This window comes from Pipistrellus hanaki (genome assembly GCF_964339955.1).
Source record: "Pipistrellus hanaki genome assembly, chromosome: 2".
In the NCBI taxonomy this organism is placed as follows: Eukaryota; Metazoa; Chordata; class Mammalia; order Chiroptera; family Vespertilionidae; genus Pipistrellus; species Pipistrellus hanaki.
Genome location: NC_140504.1, coordinates 182,061,042 through 182,081,082, shown reverse-complemented (window position 1 = coordinate 182,081,082; position 20,041 = coordinate 182,061,042). Strand labels below are relative to the sequence as shown.

Sequence of the window (20,041 nt, the reverse complement as noted above, 5' to 3'; positions counted from 1 at the left end):
AGGACTGGGAAGCCCTAGAAACCCCCTGACTCAGTCCCACCTCAGAATCTTATGGACCAGGAAAGAGAGGGAGAACAGCCTGCGCAAAGCTACACAGCCAGTCAGAGGCCCAGGCCAGGGCCCCGGGAACGACAGTGACAAGGACATTGATTCCAGCCCCTGCCCACCCTCCTGCAGGGGCCCTGCTGACTCACAAGGCCGGAAGGAGGACAGGAGGATAGAGAAGAAAACACCATCTTTAATCAACCCGCCTGCACAGAGACCAGGGGAACGCTCCCTGCCTTGCAAGGTCCCAGTGAGAACTCCGTCCCCTTGCAAAAACTGTCTTATAAAAACAAAAGGCTTCAAAGCACCAGTGGCTACACCCCTTGAGTAGAAAGGGGGTTGGGGGAGTGGAGGTGAGATGACAATTGGCTGGGGGGAAGGAGGGCAGGGAGGAGAAAGAAGGGAGGGCTGGAAGCAGGAATTAGCCAAGTGGTGGGGCAGCAGTCAGGCCTGAAGGGAACTGTCCCATCTTGAGCTGTACCCACCGGCTAATGGGCTGACCATTTGGGACCTCGGTGCCTGTGGTGACCAGGGAAACTCCTGGGGCTGGTTCCTTGGCACAGAGCTGCACTCGGAGTGGGGTTTTAGCTCAGGCTATGCCGGCTTTAGACAGTAGGAAATACTAGACTGGAGAGTGAAGAGCACAGAACGAAGTGGTCACCACAGACGGGCTCAGGTGTGCAAACGGTCTGCACTTCCCTCCAGCTCCCTGAGGCCTCCCGCCCCTCCTTCCCCAGGGCCACTCCAACTTCACAGGCTGGGAGCTGAGGCCTGACCCTCCTGCCCTTGGACTCACCCGCCAGGGCCCAGGAGGCAGGGTGCTCTGGGATGCCTGTGGAGGGAGGTGGGGAAAGGAGCTCTCATCTCTACTTGCTCTCAAGGAAGTGTGCTGGGCCTCCTGACCCCCACACCAGCCCTCTCTCCCTCTTCAGAGCTCCAGGGCATTGGAGTAGTCATAAACGCTAGGGATCTGTGAGCGCGGTGACCCCGCAGAGCTGAGCAGCCCTTTTCCGCTCTTAAGTCACAGGTCTTCCAACTGCTCAGGTGGCGTTGCTGAGCGCGGAGGGAACCACAGGTGCAGCAGCTTTAGGGACCTGGAAAGGGGGGTGACGGCTGATTGGGAATCCCCTTTCCTGGAGAGAGCTTGGAAGGTTTGCCAACGGTGGACAGAAGCCAAGTCTAGGAAGGCCTCCCGGTGGGTCAGGCTGGATTCAGGGCTCTGGGCTACCTATGTCTAGTTCCCGACGAGAGAACGGGTATATTGCTTTAAGAGAGGCGTTGGCAAGTGGTGGCGGTGATGTGGAAATACGGTGTGGATCTCATCGGGTTCTAGGGTGTCTAAGTTGGAAAGAGGTTTGAAAATGACATCTGGAGACCAGGCACTGGGTTTTGGAGGTTGAAACTACAGAAAGTACACTGTGTTCAAAAGCCTAGCGGTGTGGCCTCAAAGCAAATCGCTCTACCCCCTCTGGGCCTCAGTTTCCTTATCTGCGAAATGGGGATTATAACCCCCGCCTAACCCAGGGAACTCAAGAATCCATTGAGAGAGAAGGCTAGAAAGAGCTCCATCTGCTAAGGGGTTATTTTAATTATCTGAGGTGGGGAAACTGAGGGCCAGAGAGGGCAAGGGCTTTGCCAGATGCCACACAAAGAGTCGGTGATGGAGCTGCGATTAGAACCCAGGACTCCTGCTCCTGGCTCGCGGTGTGAAATGAGTGTGGTGAGATGGGGAGAGTGTCCATCCTGCCTCTGCTCTCTGGACAGTGAACAGGATGCTGAATGAAGGTTGAAAGAGAGAGGCTGGAAAAAGGGAGGGAGGCCCCAGCGCCCGCCAAGGCTGAGATTTAAAAAAAATACAAATCCCGAGATTCCCCTCCCTCACCCCGCCCCGCCCCGCCCCATCCCTGAAGTCCATCCAGGCTGCACAGGGCCAAGTCCAAGTCCGCTGCAGGCCAGATCCGCTGCAGTCAGCCCGCCAGACACCAGGGGGCGCGCCTGCCTTCTGGGCCCGAGCTCGCAGCAGTGGCTGTCCGTTTAGCACAAAACACTGGGCACCGGGGTGGGCGTGGGGCTGAAGCTACCCCGACCTGCAGGAAACAAAGGCAGGTTAGGAAAGTGGATCCCGGATGATGGGGGAGCAGAGATCCGTCCGACTGCTCTTCCCACCCCTCCTCTCCTTTTTACTGACCCTAACGCCCGGGTCCCCCATCCCACCCTGCTCGGGGCCATGACCCACGTGTACAGAGGCTGCAGCTGTAAATGCGACGTCTTCTGGGGTGCCTGGTATCCGTAGGAGTCAAAGCCACCGATGAAGTCAACTGCGGAAGGGGAGGGGGCATTTAGTTAGAAATGGGCGGGGGGTGGGGCATTCTGAAGGGAGAAGGTTCTTGGGGGCAGGGCTTGAGCCACTTGCGGGGAGGAGACGGGGTTGGGGGGAAACGCTAGGAATGGGAGGTGCCAGATAGGGACCAGCCTTGTGGAGCCCCTCCCAGGGGCAGGGCCTGAGAGGGGCGGGGAAGGCGGGGGTCCTGGAGCCCTGGACTGGGTACCTGGACATCTGGACCTCAGTCCAGAATGGTCCGACTACCGTATATAAATCTCACCCACCCCTGGCTCCTCTCCTCCCCACTCAGAGAGGGGCCGCCCCGGGCTCCCTCCCACCGAGGTGGTGCGGGCCCCTGTCCAGGGTGCTGAAGCCCGGGGTGACCGCGGCCAGGCTTTCCCGCTTCCTGAGGGCGCCACACACTTACAGCTGTCTTCTTCCTCCAGGAACACTTTGCTCACGTAGCAGGCGAACACAAAGCCGAACAGCTGAGGGAGGAAGAGAATGAGGAAGAGGGAAACCCTCCCTCCACCCTCTGCCTGGCCCTGCCTACCCACACTGGAGGGGCAGGGCGTGCTGATATGAAGGCAAACCCATAACAACTTCCAAGTTAATGACTGGGCCTTCAAGTCAAACCTTCCTGGTTCCAGTCTCTGACCTGGGAGTGTGACTTTGGACAAGTAATTATTTGAGCCTCAATTTCCCCAGATGGATCTGGGCAATACCTTACTGGCTTGTTAAGAGGAAAGAGAATTACACGTGGGGGTGGGGAAACCCTCCCCAGGCAGGCTGGAAGACCTAGATTTTTTTTTTTTTTAAGACCTAGATTTAACCCTTTTTAAGTAGGGCTAAGCAAAAGGGTTTTCAGACCGCACTCCTGGGGGTGCTGTGAGGTGGGGGACAGGAGGACTCACAGCCAGGAAGATCTGCAGGGCGCTGCTGAGGGCTTCGATGTAGGGATAGTCGAGCAGGCAGCCAGTGACGGAGATGACATGGTGGTCTTCCAGGGCCAGGCGGGAGTTCAGGACAGGTGTCACCAGGCAGCCTGGCCCGTTCTCCATCCACCAGGAGCGGTGCAGGGATGTGTTGAAGGTCATGATGAAGTCCCGGTCCTGGGGGTAGAGGGGCCTAGGATACTGAGCTGGGGTGGGGGCATCCTCCCCGGGGCCCAGGAGACTATATATAAAGCCTCTTTCACGCGTGCACCGTTAGAGCAGCCTCCTCCCATCACTTGCTTTGTGGAGGGCATGGGGGTGAGGGGGTGCGAAGAGCACGTATCTGCAGATCCACATTTGGCCAGTAGGTGGCACGTGATGACCAGGCAAGCCTCCCCATGCCATCAGCAATAGAAGGGGCTGGTACTGAGCTTACAGAACCCCAGGATTTCAGGGCTGGAAAGAACATTAACAGTGACCAGATACAATTTTCCAGCTATTGGTGAAATCTTCAATACAGGCCCTTTCATGACCCATTCAGCCTCTCCACGCCTGCTCCCCATGTGTGACCCTGGGCAAACCTTTTCCCTCGGCCTCGGTCTCCCCATTTGAAATGGCGAAGCGGCTGACCTAGGCCAGAAGTTGTTATCCATGAGGTGCACCCCCGTGTTCATTAATCCATTCACTCATACAGGCCACTAACAGACAGTCACTGCATGCTGACCAGGTGCAAAGACTCAGCAATCAAAGGAAGTCGGGGTTGCTCTATCTGAACTTACTGAATGAGGAACTGAAATTCGGAGAGAGGAAGACACTTGCCCAAGGTCAGACAGCTAGAAAACATTGGAGCTGGATTTGAATCTAGTAGGTAGTCAAACTACAAAGCCAAATGCTCTCATTCATGTAATGCTGCCTTCTTAATATCTAAGAATGAAAGCTGTGCCTTGGCCAGTTTGGCTCAGTGGTTGGGGTGTCGGCCTGTGGACCAAAGGTTGTGGGTTGGATTCCTGGTCAAGGGCATGTACATACTTCCACTGCAGGTTCCTCAGCTCTCACAGGGGCACGTGCAGGAGGCAACCTATCAATGTGTGTCACTCTCATGTTGATGTTTCTCTCTCTCTCTCCCTCCTTCCCTTCCACTCTCTCTAGTTATTAATGAAAAAAAAAAAAAAATCCTTGGGTTAGAGTTAAAAAATGAAGAGAAAAAAAAAAGGAGCCGAAACCGGTTTGGCTCAGTGGTAGAGCTTTGGCCTGCGAACTGAAAGGTCCCAGGTTCGATTCTGGTCAAGGGCATGTACATTGGTTGCGGGCACATCCCCAGTGGGGGGTGTGCAAGAGGCAGCTGGTTGATGTTTCTCTCTCATTGATGTTTCTAGCTCTCTATCTTCCTCCCTTTCTCTCTGTAAAATATCAATAAAATATATTAAAAATAAACAAATAAATAAATAAATAAAAACGTTTTTTAAAAAAATGGAAGTTATACCCTCTGGGTTTACTCTTCTCAAAGCTAAATATTCCTACTTTCTTCAGTATTTTTCCATGGGACATGGTCTGTTCAATTTTTCCCAAACAAACTCTAGTCAATCTCTTTTTCTTTTAATATTTTTTTCACTTTCATTTTATTTTATTTTTTAATATATTTTATTGATTTTTTTACAGAGAGGAAGTGAGAGGGATAGAGAGCTAGAAACATCGATGAGAATCATCAATCAGCTGCCTCTTGCACATCCCTCACCGGGGATGTGCGTGCAACTAAGGCACACACCCTTGACCAGAATCGAACCGGGACCTTTCAGTCCACAGGCCAATGCTCTATCCACTGAGCCAAACCGGTTTCGGCTCAATCTCTTTTTTCTTCTGAAAAATACTGATCAGCACTGAACTCAAATCTTTGTGGTCTAAACAGTACAAAATGCATGGGATTTTCACCTCCCTTGCACTGAGGATGTGTGAGGCCTAAGAGTAGCTCTGCTGGCCACCATGTACTGTTAGTTTCTACAAAGCTTGTTATCAGCCGGGACCCCAGCCCATCTTCACACAGACTCATCTCCATCCTTATCTGCTCTGTCATCATTTGTGTCTGAGAGGGCAGAGGGGGCCAGAAACAAAAATGTGGGGTGGGAGATGGGAATAGATTACTTGGGTGTTCGGAGGGAAGTTTCTTCAAGAGATAATCCCTCCCCCAAAAAAAATTCACCAAAGAGATGATGGCCCAGCCCTCTATCACTGTGGGAGCCTCTAGGGCGGAGGGGAGAGGTCAGGCTGTGTCCTCTGGCACTGCCAGGCCTGAGGCTTACCTGGGACAGCTGTCCGACCTCCAGGTAGAAGCAGATGATAAACGCATTCCAGCCAACCCAAAGCACCAGCCAGGCCGCATACTGGGGAAAGCAGAGGTGGGGTCAGGGTGGGGCCTGAGGGTACGTCCATGGACACAGAGTTAATGGACTGAGAAGACTTTTGCAGGGGAAGTTACGACAACACCTTGCTCCTAGAGCACCGAGAATCGTTAACAAATCATTTTTATACCAAACCAGTCTTTGTAACAGCCCTGCAGGGAAGGCCTTGTCCTCGCTTCAGAGATAACTACAATAATTTAAGGCCGAGAGAGTCTTTTTTTTTTTTTTTTCCCCCCCAAGATCACACAGCTAGAAAGAGGCAGGGCTGGAACTCAAACCCAAGTCCTGGGGTAACTAATGCTATCCACTCGGCAGAAAACAACAGCCACCGCACATGGCCAAGAGCTGGAGCGGGGCTGGCTATTTGCACCCAAACCCTATGCCGACAATTCCCGTGGCTGCCACCAGCAGGCGAGCATTTTATACTGGTGCCTGGGCGTCCTGAGAACTGGAGAGAAGGGTTCTCGTGTCTCACTCAGATGAGAGAAAACCCTGGAAGGGCCATGTTCTTCTCCTGGCCTCTGGGAGGCGGGGACAAGCCCCAGAATGAGGGCTAGAGGGCGCTGGGGGTAGCAGGACACTGGGTGTCACTGTTATTGCAGGTGCCAAGCATTTCTGTAGTGAATCTACTGAAAAGCCTTTTCCCTCAAGAGAGGGAAGTGGTGAATGGGTCACAGAGGAAGAGCAGGGGACACAGGTGAACTGAAAACCGGAGTTTGACAGAGACCAGCCAGGACCAACCAGGACTTAGAAAAAGGAGCCAGGGACACAACCCACTCTGGGGATGGGCCGAGGGCCACTCTCAGCAGTATTCTCGATGAACACCGAGGGACGAGGGACAAACGCCAAGCTTTCCCGAAGCAACCCGAGGAACCAGGCTAGACAAGGCTCCTTCCTCACACGGGCTTCCGGAGGCAGCGTGGTGAGGTGGCAGGAGCATCCGCTCTGGATCGGAGGCGCTAGTCCTGGCTCTGCCTCCCACTGGCTGTGTGACCTTAGGAAGTGTTGTAACCTCTCTGAGACTCACAGAAAATGGAGCTGGTGCGACACACCTCGCAGAGCTGTGTAAAGATCCAATAAAGCAAGGACACCTTCGCAGAGAGCCCAACACAAGGTAGGCACTCCTTAAATGATGTATCATGTTCATAGTTGGATTTTTTCCCCTAGGAAATTCTTTAGGAAAAATGCCAATCTTGTCTCTGCTGAATAAAGAAGCATTGGGATTTGGGCATTCACACCAACAGGGCAGGGTCTGGGTGCCTGTGGTGGTGGTGGGGGACAGTTTTGGTTGGAAGAGTGGGGGCGATGGGAGGGGGTGAGGAGAAGGGGTTGGCTTAGGAGTCATGAGCCATACCAGAATGAGGTACCGGGAGCGGTACTGCACTGTGCCAAAGATGCCCAGGATAACCGCCATGATGTGCAGGAAGTTGGCCAGGATAGGAGCCCATTGGTAGCCCAGGAAGTCAAAGATCTGCCGCTCCAGTGCAGCCACCTGTGGGGAAGAGCAGACGGAGGCCGTGTGCGTGACATAAAAGGGAAGGACGGGGACTCCTTGACCTTGTGGATGAGGTGACATCAGTTATGGTGGTGATGAGGCACCATGGCGGATGGTGCAGAAATCCCAGAGCCATCCCAGCCCTGCAGTACCAAAGAGGTGCTGGGAGGTGGGACAAGTCTGTGGGGGTGGAGGACTGAGCCCTGAGCATGACTTTGGGGTGGGCTGAAAGGAAATGGGAGCCAGAGTTTAAACAGCTACCTCCTTGCCAAGAAGTCCTCCCATTTGCTCCCTCCTTATGTGGGGGCTCTCAGTCAGCAGAGTCAGGATCCAGACTCCTCCCCCGGCCCTGCCCTTGGAGGCCTCAGTGATGCCTCTGGGTCTGAGTCATCTCTTCCCAGGCCCCCTCTCTGTGGCTTAGGCAGTGTTTCCCAAAGTGTGGTACTCGTACCCCCAGGGGTACGAGAAGAGTTTGGTGGGGATATGCACTGCACTGTGCTTAGCTGCACCTAATTCTACGTTCTCATGAGTACAAGGGGTACTCAGCATTACGAAAATTATAGAAGGGGTACACCTATGTCAAAAGTTTGGGAAACACTGGCCTAGGGGATCCATGGGCCACAGAGAAAGGGATTTTGCTTTCTCCCCTTCCCTGAGGGAGCTGCAGTAGATTGCAAAACTGGCCTCAGATTCTCCTTCCTTTTTCCCTTTTCTTTGGCAGGGCCCGCCCACACTAGCTCTGCACTTGGTCATGTGACTTGCTTTGCCCAATGGGAGTTAAGTAAATGTGAAGCAAGTAAAGACTTGAAAAATGCTTGTGCACTGGAGCTTGCTCCCTGGCTACACTTGTAACAGAGAACACCTTGTGGAAGAGCCCACGCTGACCTGCTGAATGGCAGGCACCCCAGCTGCCAGCCAGCCAGCCATCAGAGTGAGGCCACACCAGCTCATTCAGATGCTGGCCAACCCACTGGCTGACCACAGCCACACAGCCCAGACCAGAACAATCCCCCAGCCGACCCACAGAATCATGCGCTGAATAAAATGGTTCTTTTTTTTAAACGACTACATTTCGGGGTGATTTGTTACACAGCAAAAGCTAGCTGATACAGGACACAATCAACACTCCCTTCCCAGCAGCCCCTAGTTCAGTCTTTCAGCTGATACAATCAGGAACAAAGGTGCCACGTATTGACTGACCGATATTCCTTCTTCTGGTTTTGGAAGCTGCGGCCCAGACACTCAGTCCGTGTGGCTGGGTGGGGCTGATCCCACTTCTAACTTCCACAGCGGGCTTGTGACCTATGCCTAACCAAGTAATCCACACAGTGACTCTTCAGGGGGCGCACTCACTGTGTGCCCTCTCCCGAGAGTCACCAAAGCTAAGCAACAGAGAGAGAGTGAGGAAGGTCGATGAACAGGCAGGAACAGTGTCCCTGGTGACATCATTTTAGGTCTGAGGATCCAGACAGGCCTGGAACTAACCGTCCCTCCTTGTACCTGCGATTTCTGTCACTTGCAACCAAGAGTCCTGACTAAGACAGAAGGAGGGGAGATTAGAGGGTCTGGCTTGGGAGGGAGAGGGAAGATTCTGATAAAGTGAAAAGATCCCAGAAGCTCTTTTCCTGGCAGGGAGGAGGAGAAGGTGGACCTGATGCCACCACACAGATGGCAGGGCTGGGCAGAGACCCAGGAAGCTGCGGGCTCACCCCTGGCACCCACCCACCCACCTGGCACCCGCCTGCCTCTTGTTGGTGACGCCCCTCCCAGGGCTCTGCAGATGGTAAAGAGCGTTCCAAGTTCATCTCCCCCTTGATACTCCTTGGCAGAAAGGCAGAACGGAGGCCACTGTGTCGTTTTTGGAGAAAGAGACGAGGCTCAGAGAGAGGAAGTGACTTGCCTAAGGTCACACAACTGGTTGTGGCAGAGCCAGGCAACGGTTCTGCCTCTCTCCGCCCTTCCTGGCCCCTCCCGAGTCCAGGGCAGCTCACCCTCCCTTGCACTCAGACCCCTAAATATCAAAGAACCTCAGGCTATAGCTGATTCTTTTTCATACTCCACTTGTCCCAGCATGCCTACTCAAGCTTCAGCGTCTACCTGCTCCTGCTTCAGCTTCCAGCCCCTTTATTCTTTTTTTAAAATATTTTTTATTGATTTTTTATAGAGGAGAAGGGAGAGGGATAGAGAGCTAGAAACATTGATGAGAGAGAAACATCCATCAGCTGCCTCCTGCACACCCGCCACTGGGGATGTGCCCGCAACCAAGGTACATGCCCTTGACCGGAATCGAACCCGGGACCCTTGAGTCTAAAGAACAACGCTCTATCCACTGAGCCAAACCGGTTTCGGCGCTTCCAGCCCCTTTAGAAACCAGCTACCCACTGGATGGCTCATCGTGAACTTAACACGCCCAAACCTGGCCCGTTTCCAGTGATGTGGGGCCCCGTGACGTGTTCACTGCAGGAGCTAGAAAGCTGAACTTTAGGTGCCGGTCTCCCTCTCCCCCGCCCCTCCACGCCGGCCTGTCCAGGTCTGGCTCTCTGACCTGCTCAGTCTCTTACACGGCAGGTCACCTCTCTCCCTCCGCGGTCTGCTCTCACCTGGCCTTTGCAATGCCGCCCCCCTTTCCCTCCTCCCCCGCCACGCCCCACTTCTAACCCACCCCTCTTTCCTGAGTGAAACCTCCAAGAGGCTCCCCTGCTGCCCCTCCCCCTGCCCTTAGCTCCCCACCCCCACCCTAATTATTTATTTATCGGGTAGCTGCCAGCTGAGGGGATGCAGTTGCCATGGGAACCTTCAGCCCCAGTCAGGGCTGCTTCTGTTCTCAGTAGGATGCTCTGGTCTGTCTAGACGCCAACCCCAGGAGTTCAACACCAGGTGGGGGGTGGGGAGTGGGGGGCAAGGAATGAATAATGGAGATGGGCTCACCCCACCCCCAGGAAGCTGGCTAGGGGGAGAGGACAGGGAGGGGGTTGGGCTTGGGGCCAAAACCCACCAGAAGTCTCTTGTACCCAAGCCCTCGCCAGCCAATTCTGCAAGTCAACTACTTTCCTGGCCCAAATCCCAGGCATGTCGCCCCGGGGCTCAGACACGGAAGTCAGGCTGTCTGAGGAATGATGAGGGAGAGGCCCCTGAAGTGTTCCCAGGATGGTTTGGTCCAGCCAGATACTCTTTTTTATTGACTTCGGTTCACGGAGGGCCAATTTGGGAAGAGTTCCCCATTTGGGATCAGGCAGACCTGAGATCTACCCCCAGCTCAGTGCTGGTGTGACCCTGGGTGAGTCACTCACCCTCTCTGAGCCCAGGAAAGTGACCCATGGATTCAGGCAGCGCACTTTACGGAAAGCTCTCAGCTCAGGGCTGGCACACAGTTGGTGTATATGGCAGCAGCCCTCTTTGCATCCCCAAACTCAAGCCCCCCCTTTTCCCAGTGGATTTCTGAGGCAGCTGACGAAATTAAACCCGACTCAGCCCCTCATCCGTGAAATGAGGGAGTGGGATTGAAACCACGGACAGCAGAGCTGGGAGGACCCCTGGAGATCTGCCGGTCCAGCCCCCTCATTAGGGAGGTAAGCAAACTGACAGCAGAAAGGGACAGAAAGGGATGGGACCTGTCGAGGGGGAGGGTCTTCTCCCTCTCCCTGAGCTCTGCCCCATCTCCCGGGGCCATTTGGGGTCAATGCCATCTGAGCATGAGCTGAAATACACACCCAACAAGAGACAGAAAGGAGTACAGTCATGGAGACCAGGCAGTCTTTGCCAGGACAAGACAGACGGGCTTGGCAGGGATGCAATTCATTGTACAAATGTTTCTTGAGCACCTACTATGTGCCAGGCCCTGGGCAGGGTTTGTGGACAAGTTGGTGTGGCTCCTGCTTCCAAGAGTGCAAGTCTAGAGACAGCTGTCACCGAGCCCTGGGAGCTGATGATGGGGCTTCTCTGCCAGGATCCCATCTACCCTGGGGCTCCTTCCTGTCCCCCAACACACACACACACACACACACACACACACACACACAACACACACCACTCTGGGACCCCTCCTGTCCCCCAGCACACAGGCGCACACACACATACACACACACACACACACACACCATTTGTTTTCCAGGGCTCCCGTAGCCCTTCTGCTTCTCTCGGTCCCAGCCTGGAACCTGCTGGAAAATGGCCAAGGCAATAACCGTTAAGTGAAATAAAACAAGCTGCAGAACAATATGATTCCATTTGTGTAAAAAAAAAAAAAAAGAAAGAAAAGAAAAGAGAGAGAGAGACACGAAATGTGTGCGACTGTAAATGCACAGTCAAGAGCCATGGAAACACAATAGATGATCATGAGAAGTTCTCTCCAGGGAGTGGGAGTGGGGAGATGGGGAGACTTTTACTTTTAAATATACACGCTTCTGTATTTCTGAAATTCTTTTTGACAACAGTTCTATTTTTTTGGGGGGAAATGTTTTTAAATGTTGATTCACCGCTCAGCCCCTGTAAAAATAGGGCCAGAGCGGCTCAGCGGATCTGAGGTCTCCTCCTCTGATGTGCATGTGTGCGGGGCCCTGGGAGGTCTCCTCCTCTGGGCCTCAGGGTTCTCCTGTGCCACGGGGGCCGCTGTCTGCCTGCCTGGGGGGGACCGGCCTCGGGGTCCTGTGGCCTCTGCTGAGATCCCAATGGCCCTTCCCCCCAGAAGCTGGTTCTGCCGGCCCTGGTACAGCCTGGCCCCACGTTCTGCCTGAGCCGTCACAGCCCTGCTTTCCCCGCCCCACCAGACCGGGACCCATCGCTGCCCTCATCTACGGTAGGTTCGGCCAGCCAAGAGTTCCTCTGCCCTCTACCCTCAGCCCTAGTGGAGCTGCCTCTGTATGAAGGTTCCTTTTTACAGAGCGGTCACCTGAGTCTCCTGAAAACAGACAGGAAGTGGCGGAGCCGCGATCTGAGTCTGTCTCTGTACCCATTGCTCTTCCCACCCAGCAGCCCTCTCTCCAGAGCCAGGGGCTTAGGAAGGGGGCAGAGCAGAGGTGGGGCAGAGCCTGCTCTGGGTCAAGGGCCTCTCCTAAGTCTCCCGGGCCGTGATGTAAGTTCACATTTATTAACCTCCCATTAGTGCCATCTGTTCGTTCATTCATTCTACAAATAGTTCTCAAGTGTCTTTTGTGTGCTAAGTTCAGAGAAGTCCCGGGGAACAGAGACAGCCCCACTCCTGACCTCAGGGCTGACAGTCCTGCCTCAGGGCCGACACCAGGACACGGGCCCCAGCCCAGACAGCAGGGGAAGCACAGAGGGGCAAGAAGAGGGAAAACAAAACAAATTCTCCCCGAAGATTAATACCTTCTCTCCATGGGTCTTAGAATTGTAGAATCATTTATTGAGCACCTGCTGTACGCACATCACATCTCTTAGTCCCACCCCCGTGGATGGACCAGGCCCAGAGCAGTGCAGGGCCTGCCCAAGGAAGCGCTGAGGCTCCAACCATCAGTGTGGGCCACGCCCTCGCTCTTTTCTACGCATGGCTCCCTGAGCCTGTGTGCATGAAGTGGCATTTGGGAATTCCACCCCTTAAAATCCTGCTCCCTCTTCCTCAGGACAGCTCCCCATTCCCTCGAGCCCCCACATCACCATCTGTCTTCCTCACACCCTCCCGCCACGGCCCAACCCTCTGCCTCAGTGGAGCCCGGGAGCAGGGAGCAGCTGGCCATCACCTTCCAGGTAATTAGCCCTGGGAGACCAGCTTGGAGCTGTTAGGGAGGCCAGGACTGTCTCCGAGGGCTGATCTAACCAGCCCTGGTTCTGTCAGAAGGTAGCCACTGGGGCTTGGCCTCAGTCTCCATGGCAACCCCACTCCAGTGACTGCTGACCCATCCCAGCGAGGGGCGCTCCTCAGGCCCCTTCTGGGCAGATCTATCCCAATACACCTCAGAACTGGCAGCTCCATTAGAAAGAGGGGATTGGTAGTGGTCTCATTAGCATATATCTACATTAATTTGCATAAACCCTAGGCCTAGCAGCCCAGGGTGATACCAAGGTCAGTCTAAAAAGAATCAAAGCGTCCCTCCATCTCCTAGGGCTTATCTCATGTACCATCTGGTCCAGACCCACAGGCAGCACAGTGGGAAGTGGTGTGGGCAGTGCAGGGAAGGGCCAGTGACTCTGTGACTCAGTCTCCCCCTCTGTAGAATGGGGACAGGGTGCCTACTTCAACTAGGTGTCGAAAGGACTGAGGGATCTTCTCCACCATTCCCAAGCCCAGGCCCTGCCCTGCCCTGTCCCCACTCACCGCAGCCTCCGCTCCTGGAGCTCCTTGCTTTCTGTCTGCGGGCAGACCCACCCCTCTTACAGGCCCAGAAGCCAGCAGGAGCCCAGCAGAGCCTGCACCTTGGATCTGGGGCTACTATGCCACCCTCCTCCTACCAGGCCCTTCCCCCCACTAATTTCTGGGTTCTGGCAGGAAGTGGATTGGAAGCTGGATTGGAAGGAACATTCCAGAAGGGGATGGAGGGGAAGGCAATCGGGCGGAGAAAGCCAGCAAAGCCCGGCTCTCCCAGGAGCGGCCGGCCACAGACAAATGGACATTTGTATAAATACAAAGATGATGAATCAGATCCCCCCATTAAATACCGTGAATGACATCCTATAATTAAGCCAAAATCTCATGGCAGAAAGCACCTAGATGGAGCAGGCACTTAGGCAGAGAGAATTAATAAGGAGACACTGAAAGTTTCAGGAGTGGCTATAAGGATGGAGTTGGGGTGGGAAAAAGCATAAGGTAGACAAAAACAGCTGGGTGTTAACATCTGCCCAGCAGTTAAAAATCTCAGGCTCGCACCTAACTGGTTTGGCTCAGTGGATAGAGCCTCAGCCTGAGGACTGAAGGGTCCCAGGTTCGATCCCAGTCAAGGGCATGGATCTTGGCTGTGGGCACATCCCCAGTAGGAGGTGTGCAGGAGGCAGCTGACCCATGTTTCTCTCTCATTGATGCTTCTAACTATCTTTCTCCCTTCCTCTCTGTAAAAAAATCAATTAAAAAAAAAAATAAAAAAAAAATATATATATATATATATATATATATATATATATATATTTTATTTTTTTATTTTTTTTTTTTAAATCCCAGGCTCTGGGAGTCAGGCAGACAGGGGATGGATTCCCAGCACTCACTTACAAGCTTTGGGGTCTGGGAGAGTCAGTTTCCTCACCTATAAAATGGGAATATTATTACAAACACCTAAGGGGTGTGAGCATTCAGCGAGGCAGCGATAGTAAAGGGCTTTGCCTATAGTAAGAGCTCAGTAAATCACCCTTCCTTGAACAAGTCACATTCCCTTCTGGGTCTTAATTTCTTTTTTTTTTTTTTTTTTTTTTTTTTTTTTTAAAATCAATCTTTATTGTTCATATTATTACAAAGGTTCCTCATTTCTTCCCCCCTCCACCAGGTTCCCACCCCACCCTCTGCCCCCTCCCCATCCCCCATTGTCCTCATCCATAGGTGCACAGTTTATGTTCAGTCTCTTCCTCCCTCCCTTTCCCCGATAGTAAATCCCTTTTCAGATAGTAAATCTGTTACTTAGCATTTTCTCATATCAATAATACCTCCACATGCCCAATGATACACTTCACACAAAAGACATTTTCAAATAGGTCAACCAGCCTCATCCAGGCCCCACCCAAGGCACTCACAGATCAACACCCCAGCGCTATACTAACTCAACACATCCAGATCTAAGCCTTCATCACTTGATTCAGCAGACCCTCAAGTTTCCGCAAAAGTTTCCAGCCATGTCTGAGAGGCAGCCGTGGGCAGGTACAGGCGAGGAGCAAGCTGTTTCGGGCCTGGCTGCTCCGGGCCTGGCCTCTGTTGCTCTGGTTCGTTCCACAACCAGCTGCTCCGGGTCTGGTCACTGCCGCTCCCGACCTAGTTGCTCTGGACTTGGCTGTTGCTGCTACAGGCCTGGCCGCACCCGACCCGGCTGCTCTGGGCCCGGTTGCTCCGGTCCCGGCCGCTCCGGGCCTGGCCGCTCCCAGCCTGTCAGCCGCTGCTCCGGGCCTGGCTGCTCCCAGCCTGGCAGCCACTGCTCCTGGCCTGGCCGCACCAGACCCGGCTGCTCCGGGCCTGGCCGCTCCCAGCCTGGCAGCTGCTGCTCCGGGCCTGGCCGCTCCCAGCCTGGCAGCCGCTGCTCCTGGCCTGGCCGCACCAGACCCGGCTGCTCCGGGCCTGGCCGCTCCCAGCCTGGCAGCCGCTGCTCCTGGCCTGGCCGCACCAGACCCGGCTGCTCCGGGCCTGGCCGCTCCCAGCCTGGCAGCCGCTGCTCTGGGCCTGGCCACACCAGTCCCGGCTGCTCCGGGCCTGGCCGCTCCCAGCCTGGCAGCCGCTTCTCCAGGCCTGGCCACTCCCAGCCTGGCAGCCACTGCTCCGGGCCTGGCCGCACCAGACCCGGCTGCTCCGGGCCTGGCCGCTCCCAGCCTGGCAGCCGCTGCTCCGGGCCTGGCCGCTCCCAGCCTGGCAGCCACTGCTCCTGGCCTGGCCGCACCAGACCCAGCTGCTCCGGGCCTGGCCGCTCCCAGCCTGGCAGCTGCTGCTCCGGGCCTGGCCGCACCAGACCCGGCTGCTTCGGGCCTGGCCGCTCCCAGCCTGGCAGCTGTTGCTCTGGGCCTGGCCGCTCCCAACCTGGCAGCCGCTGCTCCGGGCCTGGCCACACCAGACCCGGCTGCTCCGGACCTGGCTGCTCCCAGCCTGGCAGCTGCTGCTCCGGGCCTGGCCGCTCCTAGCCTGGCAGCCGCTGCTCCAGGCCTGGCCACACCAGACCCAGCTGCTCCAGGCCTGGCCGCTCCCAGCCTGGCCGCCGCTGCTCCAGGCCTGGCCGCACCCGACCCGGCTGCTCCGAGCCTGGCCGCTCCCAGCCTGGATGCTCCGTGCTTGGCTACTGCTGTTCTGGGCCTGGCTGCTCCCAACCCGGCTGCTCTGGACCGGGCTTCTCCGGGCCCAGCCACTCCGTGTCTGGGTGTTCCTGGACTGGCCACCCTGGGCTTGGCCGCCTCTGCCTCAGGCCTGGCTGCCACTGCCCCAGGTCTGGCTGCTCCAGTGCTGGCCGTTGATGCTCTTGTTCTGGCTGCTGCTGCTCTGGGGCCTGGCCACTGCTGCTCCGGGCCCAGCTGCCACTGCCTTGTGCCTAGCCACTCTAGGCCTGGTCGCCGCTGTTCCAACATTCTGTCCCTTTTTTCTCTCTTTTTTTTTCTTTTTTAAAAAACAAAACAAAACGCATTTATGTTGCAATGTTGGCTGGTGTGTTGAGTTCTGACTTAGTCTTTGATTTTTCAAGATCTTCTTTGTATTCTTTCTTAAGTAATTTTACTATCATTTGCTCTCACTTGATTTCTTCACATTGAGAACTTCTTTGGTTTCTTCCTCCTTGTCCTGGGAGCTCAGCAGGTTGGCCTGTGGCACCCCTTTGTTCTCCGCGGGCTCCCACGCTGCTCCAGCCTGTTGCCGGGGTCGGCGCCGCCCAGGAAGCAGCCCCCGTCCTTGGCTCCGTTGCCAGCGCTCAGCAGTCGAAGGCTCAGGGGCACCCCCCCCCACTGGGGGCCCCGTCGCCCGGCTCCTTGCTGGCGCCCGGCTGGCTGGTGTCCGGCAGGGGCTCCTGCTCCTCGTGGCGTTCCTCCAGTCTGGAGCTTTCTTTCTCCCTCCCACTAGGGGAGTCCAGGATCAGAGTCAACAGACTGTCCTCTGCGCACAGTGTGCGCGACTCCGGGGGCTCGGCCTTTCGCCGCGCTCCCAGGACTCCACCTCACAGCTCCGTCTCCCCCTGCCCGAGCCTGGGTCCCCAGGGACTGGCCCAGACCTGGAGTTCTGGGCGGTCTGGACTGAGGCTCAGAGCTGCCGCCGGAGGCTTTGTTTCTTCCGGCTAGGGTAATCCAGCATCGGAGTCAACATTCAGTCTTCTGCGCGCCATGTGCGCGCGACTCCGGGGGCCCCGCATTTCGCCGTCCCCCGGGATTGTCTCCCCCTGCCGGAGCCTGGGTCCCCAGGGTCTGGCACATAACTTGGGGCTCAGCGCTGCCGGTTCGGGGGTTCAGCCCACGCTGGGGGTTCTATTTCCTTCCTGCTAGGGAACGCCAGGCAGCACCCAGCCCTCTCCTCCTCTCCGGCTGCGACCTTTCCACGCGCGCGTGCGTGCGAGCGCGCAGCATGTCTCCGTACCTTAGGCTTTTTTTCAGCTCCTCTGATTTTCCTTCTGGTTTTCTCCCTCCTTCCTATTGTAGAGTTTTCAGTCAGTCGACTACCTGTAGCTCTGGGCAATGTCCACTCTACATTTTAGTTGTATTCCCTTGAAATTGTTGTGAGCTGCTGCGGCTAGGTGTATACCCGAGCAGCCATCTTGGATCCTCCCTGGGTCTTAATTTCTTACTGGCAACAATGGGACAATAATGCCCCGTCTTCTTCACAGAGAAATTAGAGATCACATAAGATCATAACCATGAAAGCCATTTATATACGCTAATGTGCTTTTTTAAGCTATAAAGTGCGATGGCCACATTATTAGGATAATCACGAAGTCCTTGGCTTCGTAGTAAGGTCAGATTCTTGCTGCTTGTTCCCTGAGACACTGCGCACTGTGGTGGTTAAAAGCATGGCCTCCGAGTCAGACCATCTGGGCTCGCATGCTGCCTTTCACGCATTCGCTGTGTACCCTTCAGCAAGTCACTCACCCTCTCTGTGCTTTAACTTCTTCACCAATAGAATGGGGGTAACGATAACGGTTCCTGCCTCATGGGGTAGTTGTGAAGCCTAAATGAGGGGATGCGTGTAAAAGGCCCAGAATACCGCCTGGCCTGACGCCATGGGGAAAGAGCCATGTCAGCTGTGATGATGCTCCCCACAGGGAAGATCCAGGCCCCAGACCTCTCAGAGGACTCACGTTCTGGAGAAGAGACCACAGCTGTCCTGGTGGGCAGGCCTCTTTGAGGCCAGGCAGGGCTCCCTCCACAACGGTCCGCCCTTCCTCTCCGTATTCACCTGTCAAGCATTCATGGCACCCCCACTAGCCCCCCACGCTGGGGGCACAGACCATGAAGTGCCTAGGGAACAAGGACTTCCCTCTGGGGACTGGCACTGAGCCTGTCTGTACAGGCTGCCTTATGTCCCCTTCATTCATTCCTCTCAACTCTTCCCCCGCCCCACCCCTTAATCCTCACTGAGGATATGGTTTTGTTTTGTTTGTTTTTTAGAGAGAGAGAAGGGAGAGAGAGAAACATTGATGTGAGAGAGCAACATGGATCTGTTGCCTCCTGTATGTGCCCCGACTGGGAATCAAACTCTCAACCTTTCGTGCACGGGAGGACACTCCAACCAACTGAGCCACCCAGCCAGGGCCATTCCTTTCAGCGTTTGAGATGTGTTATCCATATGTGGAAACAGAGCCCACGGAGCAAAGAAATGGACTCAGGTCACAGAGCAGGGGCAGGATCCAAACGCAGACCTGTGGGCTCTGAAGCCTGCCCACCACCACCCACCTTTCCCATGAGCTCTTCTGCTTCACAAATGGCTGCTGGGCCCCGCAGTGCCCCCACCCACCGAGGCCTGACTCCCTTCTGCTGAAACTGGCAGCCCTCCCAACGCATCTGCTGGTGACACTGATGATGCTGAGCTGTGTTCTGTCCAGACCCATCATGGACCAGCCACGTGACCTCCAGCCAGCGTCTGGCACGCCCTAAGCCCGTTTCCTCCATGCTAACAAGGAAAAGATTAAAACCCGCCTTTCAGAGTCGACCTTAAAGGATGCAAACTATGGCACTTGGCTCAGGAGGGACTCCTGACAAATGCCATCCTTTCATCAGGTCTGAGTGCAATCCTCCCGGGGCCCCGTGCCCCGCTCCGCCCCGGGCCTCCGAGGCTTGTGCTCTGACCTCGCTCGGCCTCCGATGAGCTTTCTCGTTCCCGCTGCCTTCCTCTGGGGAAGGTTCCTTTCATTTTTCTCTGAGGCCTTTCTTCCTTGCTAATGAGACAAAACAGAGTCCTCCCTGCAGCCCTTCTGCCATCTCCTCCAGCAGGAGGCCTGCCCGCCTCACAGCTCAGTGGGAACCTCTATGTCAGGGCTCAGTTGGCTGGGCCCCAGGGCTCCCTCACAAGCACCCTCGAAGCTGACCTGGGCTCCCGCACGGCAGGCCAGCTTTGATAGTGGCCACCGCTCCTCGCCTGCAGCAGAGGCACGCCAACAGACACCAGACGAGATGCTGCCGCACCAAACACTTCTGCCTTCCCGTGCCTCCTCCCGCCTCTGGCTTTTCTGACCGGGCTCTGGTGTGGGTCTGGGACAGCCTGTCTCAGAATGATGTTGCTAAGACATTGGGCAGATCACATGACCCATTCAGGGCCTCCGTTTCCTCATCTATAAAATGGGAATTGTAATCCCTCCCCTTCTGGCTTCTTGGGCTAAGGGTGGATCCAACAGGATAAATGAGATCAAGGAACCATCAAACTCTCCCCTCACAGGGGAGTCCCCGGGGCTCCCACGTCCTGTTCCAACTGGGTCAAGAGTAGCACACTTGCCTGACTGGTGTGGCTCAGTGGTTGGGCGTCCACCTATGAACCAGGAGGTCATGGTTCAATTCCTGGTCAGGGCACATGCCCAGGGTGTGGCCTCAATCCCCAGTAGGGGGCGTGCAGGAGGCAGCCAACTGATGACCTCTCATCATTGATGTTTCTATCTCCCTCCCCCTTCCTCTCTCGGAAATCATTTTTAAAAATATATATTTTATTGATTTTTTTTTTTTTACAGAGAGGAAAAGAGAGGGATAGAGAGTTAGAAACATCGATGAGAGAGAAACATTGATCAGCTGCCTCCTGCACACCTCCTACTGG

General features: G+C 55.3%; 1 protein-coding gene across 2 annotated transcripts in view; it reads right to left on the bottom strand.

The window, feature by feature from the left end:
* Positions 1 to 218: 218 nt before the first annotated feature.
* The window catches only part of NKAIN1 (sodium/potassium transporting ATPase interacting 1), a 42,704-nt gene continuing 22,881 nt past the window's right edge, over positions 219 to 20,041 (bottom strand). Inside the window, exons 2-7 of one of the 2 annotated variants that reach the window (XR_014794163.1) lie at positions 7,054 to 7,191; positions 5,601 to 5,681; positions 3,283 to 3,496; positions 2,796 to 2,856; positions 2,282 to 2,363; positions 219 to 2,132 (exon numbers count right to left, since the gene is read on the bottom strand). Coding sequence is in view for 1 of the 2 variants with exons in the window: in XM_084874376.1 (XP_084730502.1) it covers positions 2,123 to 2,132; positions 2,282 to 2,363; positions 2,796 to 2,856; positions 3,283 to 3,480; positions 5,601 to 5,681; positions 7,054 to 7,191 (570 nt within the window). In the remaining variant the exon portion in view is untranslated. The remainder of the gene's footprint in view (positions 2,133 to 2,281; positions 2,364 to 2,795; positions 2,857 to 3,282; positions 3,497 to 5,600; positions 5,682 to 7,053; positions 7,192 to 20,041) is intronic. The other variant, XM_084874376.1, reaches the window with a different exon arrangement.